Genomic DNA, 4,513 nt, shown 5'->3' on the forward strand with positions numbered 1-4,513 from the left:
CTGCGATGGTCGATGGAGAAATTATTCCGACCATCAAGTGTCCCAAAATACTTGGCGTCACATTTGACAGCTCTTACACATTCTTCCCACATGCCACTGTAATTTGCGATAAAGTCAAAGTAGAAACAAGGTCCTCAAGTCACTTGCTGCCAGCACTTGGGGTGCAGACAAGGAAACCTGACCACGTACAAAGCAATTGCCCGGTCTGTGGTAAGTTATGCAGCGCCAGTGTGGTGTCGTCATCTCTGTGACACGCAGTGGAATAATACTGAGATCTGTCAAAATGCCGCACTCCGAACTGTCTCCTCGGTTTTCATGTGGACCACCTCCATCAGGAGACAAAGATCTGTCTAAGCAATACCTTTTGGGCTGTTATCGCAAAGACCATTCAAATCATCATCTTGGGGATAGATATCCACCGCCCAGAAGCCTTAAGGTAGATCGATATGATCTACAGCGTGAGGTTCAGCGCTACAAGAGAGAACCGCTAGATCAAGCGGCTTATCAAACAGTTTTAGACAACATTCATGCAGACACGGTAGCAGATGTGGTAAATGTGAATACCGGGTGAATGTAGTCCTTAAAGAACGACCGCTTCCCATTGCAACCGAAGAAATCGACCTCCCCCTGGCAAACCAGAGTAGTCCTGGCTCAATTACGTTCCGGCAGATGCAGCCGCATCAATTCCTACAGAGCAAGGATTGATGCAGATGTGCAAGATGTATGTCCCGATTGCGACCAGGGACCACACAACACACGTTACCAGTTTAACTGCCCAGCCAGACTCACCCAATCTTAGTCGCAGTGTTTCTGGATCTGGATCCTCAACAGATTCAAGCAGACGAAAGATAGAACACAACAAACTGCTACAACAACAATAAGTGCAATCGCAGACGGCACTTCCTTAAATACTGAGTGCCTATAATACTGGATACGTCAAGGCGAAGGATTGGCGCCTTTCAATAACCAATGGTAATAATGGTTCGGTGGCGATCGGGATCGACGAGGATCGCTTTCTCCACATTCAAATGTGCCTACAACAACAACAATAAGTGATAGCAGCAGCGGCCTTTAAAGCTTTGTTAATTTTATGGCCCACTGCTGTTTATTGCCAAAAAATATCAAATCGAACCAAGCAATGTAGGGTTTGCGATCTTTTTAAAGAATCTAACGAGATACAGGGGCGATGTAAAATCAACAAATAGAGATTTTACTTCTGCTAGGCGTTGTGGGATTGAAAGAGTTCCCGCATTCCGTTGACCGATATCGAAGCATACCAAGACACTTGCTAGCATAAGGGGGAAAACGGAACTTGGCAGAATTCAGCTTCATGACTCTCAATCTTGGCTAGACAACGAACCGATTAATTATTATGTTATAAGAAACTCACTCACAAAAACAGCGTTAATTTACAGTTGTAAGTTAACGAAAGGGTAAAAGAAACATCATCCAAGCCGTAAATTTATTTGAACCCTACAAATAAATTGGACCGGCTGGTATTTTATGTTATTGCTGAACCTAATTCCCACGCAATAGCAAAAAAATTAGTGCCACCTCTATGAGTAGCAAAGTGTCCAAGGCCCTGAAGAAAATCCATAGCCTTGATCTGATGAAGCGTCGCCCAGGTTACTGATAGGCTTCTGAATGACCACTGTAATATTGGAAATTTAATATCGCACCGACTGCAGAATAATGCGGACCTAAAGCGGCAATTATGTGTTTCATACATAGCCGGTTCAAAAAAATAAAATAGAACAAAAAGATAGAAATTTTCTTATTCCTTTATGTGTAAGAAAATGGCAAATATATATTTTCCTCCAATTTTTTAATTCAAAACATTGACATACCTATGTACAGTTTTTATTTATTACAGTGTCACGTTTGCCGTTTTCGATACTTAGTTTGTATCCAAACTCTGTACATTTTTAGCATTCGTCCCCGATTCACTTGCAATCGTCTGTCTATAACATTCTGTTCCTCTGCAAATCCAGCATCTGTAAATAATTTTCTCACTTCCTCCTGCGTGAAGAAATATACCATAGTTCCATCGCCGCGAACATATAAATTTTCTTCCAAGCATTTGCCACTCTTGAAACGCAACTGTGCTAAATCATAGCGGCCATAGTCGCGGAACAAAACTAAACCACCCGGTTTAAGGTAACGATGACAGTTCTCAACCACTCGTTTCATTTTTACTGGTTCAATAGCAGACAGTACGAAAATCAAAACAATTATGTCTTGAGTCTCCGGCTGAAATGGAACATTCCAATCTTCGCTTGTAGCATCCATTACAAATATTTCGCACCTTTTTGTGTCGAACTCTGGATGGTTTCTAAATATTTCTATCGCTTTAGAAGAGAAATCGCAACCGAAAACCTTTAAATTTGGCTCCGTACTATATTTTAGTATCGGCAATATGGTGTTGCCTACCCCGCATCCAAGTTCGAAAATATTTCGACTTTTTTGTATATCCTTATTTGGTGCCAATTCTGCGAATTCGGTAAAAAGCCAATGACGGTCTTTAAAAAATCGGTTCTGATGAACGCCATAAAAAGAGTCCCAAAACTTGTCGGCATCACTTTTAAACTTTATTTTATCATCATCCGGCATTGTTACGGTTGAATTCTTCTGCACAGCCTCCAGAGCTTTCTGTTCCTGCTCCTCGTCCCATTCCACATTATCCCTGATGGAACATAAAACAAAATAAGAATGGAATTAAATTATTAGTACAAATTGTGCATATACCAAGCATTAAAGCTATAGACAATCGAGGTATTTTTTAAAACTCTTCCACCTCCAGCAGGCTTCTTGCGATGTCGTGTCAGTTCCAAGTCGGTTGTGTGTTCAGTGTCATGTATGGCTCTTCGAAGCAAGCAGTTCAAAAGAGTTGTTTGAACATATTTACCATGCATTGTGCTTAAAAACTTCATCTTCATCGGTCAAAAATCTATTCCCGAATACTGGACGTTTACCAGATTCATCATTTTCCGAATCCTCCAAAACTGACATGTTTTCTAATTTTTATTAGTATAAATATATCAAATTACTTGCTGACGTATCGTAACGCTAATTTAGAATTGATTTACAATATAAATCCCTCTTAGACATATTAACTCAGGTAGTGTTCAAGAAACAGCGGATTACAATTTTTTTCTCGCGAAGAGCACTTCGTTCATACTACAATAGTTGAAATTTTTTGGAAATTGAAATTTTTCACATTCCAACATAAATGTTACGATTCACTATTGTTAAGATCTATTATTCTTGCTTTATCTGTAAAATTTAGTTTATTTATTATTTTTTTTTTTGGAAAAATTAGATTTTGATTTTTTTGACATTATTCAGGGCTGTGTTTATTTTGCATAATTAAAGGTGGTCTCATTTGTACAACAACCACAAATTATATTGTGCAATCCGCCAACTTGATATCAAGCTGATCGACGTTTTGCTAACACATACAAAAAAAAAATTGTGTGCGTGTGTGTATACATGTACGTACATGAGCAGAGAATATGAGAGAAAGAAGATGACGAAATAGAAAATGCAAACAAAAGTCTAACATCTTATTACCGTCAAACCTGGTCGGCTGTTTACAACTGTACACAGCTGCTTACGGTACACTACCTGGTAATTATGTCATGGTATTAGCGCATTATACAATTAGAGTATAACATAATCGTTAATGCAAACGAAATGATGTTCGTTGTAAACACGAGAAATAGACGGCAACCCTGAAATCAGACAGACGTATATTTTTTGTTTATCTCAGAAAAAATTTAATAAATCATAAATTTTACGAAGACGCATAACTAACAGGCATCTAAATTGCAGTTTTTGCATATATGATGCCTGGCTCGATACCCCACGACATGGATTGTGGTGTCGCTGAGGTGGAGATTTCAACATCTCAAAATCATTCGAAAGCTGGAAATACCAACAACATGAGCGCGCAAACAAGCGCTAACAAGAGGCAGCATGGAGAAATTGGAGTGAGTCCAAATGATTTGGAAGCCAATGAACTTCGAGAAAGATTAAAGAAACATAAACAGACGGACGACAACCCATTCGGCATTTTAAGTGTCCTTTCTCAAGTAGATTTTACTTCGACATCTAGTTCATCAACTCAAGTCACCCAGGGTGGCAGTGGCATTAAAAACAACAACAACGATAGCGGTGAAACAACATCAAGATGGTGCCCACCAATTTTTATTTTCAACGTCAACATTAAGGCGCTTGTCGATACCTTAAGGCAAACTATACCTAAGTTTTCATTCAAGGTAAAAAATATGAATAAGAATAAAAGTAAAATATTTTTTTCTGATCCGTCCGTTCACTCTTCAATGATGGCCCTTTTGAGAGAAAAGGGCATCCATTCTTATTCATTTACACCAAAGGAGTTGAAACAGCCTTCCTTTATTCTAAGAGGTCTTACGGCTGACACTGAAATAAAGGATATAAAAGAGGAGTTAGATGAAATTATTCCAGACACTGTGGCAAATGTTGCAATGTACAA

The 4,513-nt window shown here is 39.0% G+C and overlaps 1 protein-coding gene across 2 annotated transcripts; it reads right to left on the reverse strand.

Annotated features, from left to right (window-relative positions):
• Window positions 1-1,765: 1,765 nt before the first annotated feature.
• Window positions 1,766-3,040, reverse strand: LOC106082366 (tRNA N(3)-methylcytidine methyltransferase Mettl2). Of its 2 annotated transcripts, none has more exons than XM_013244826.2 (2): window positions 2,906-3,040; window positions 1,766-2,683 (listed from the first exon to the last, which is right to left on the reverse strand). In XM_013244826.2, exons 1-2 carry the CDS (start codon window positions 3,007-3,009, stop codon window positions 1,876-1,878), a joined length of 912 nt encoding a protein of 303 aa, XP_013100280.1. In that variant the 5' UTR covers window positions 3,010-3,040; the 3' UTR covers window positions 1,766-1,875. The 2 variants fall into 2 exon arrangements, with proteins under 2 accessions (XP_013100280.1, XP_013100279.1); XM_013244825.2 differs by having other exon boundaries at window positions 2,746-2,992.
• Window positions 3,041-4,513: the final 1,473 nt, after the last annotated feature.

This window comes from Stomoxys calcitrans, chromosome 1 (genome assembly GCF_963082655.1).
Source record: "Stomoxys calcitrans chromosome 1, idStoCalc2.1, whole genome shotgun sequence".
Taxonomy (NCBI): Eukaryota; Metazoa; Arthropoda; class Insecta; order Diptera; family Muscidae; genus Stomoxys; species Stomoxys calcitrans.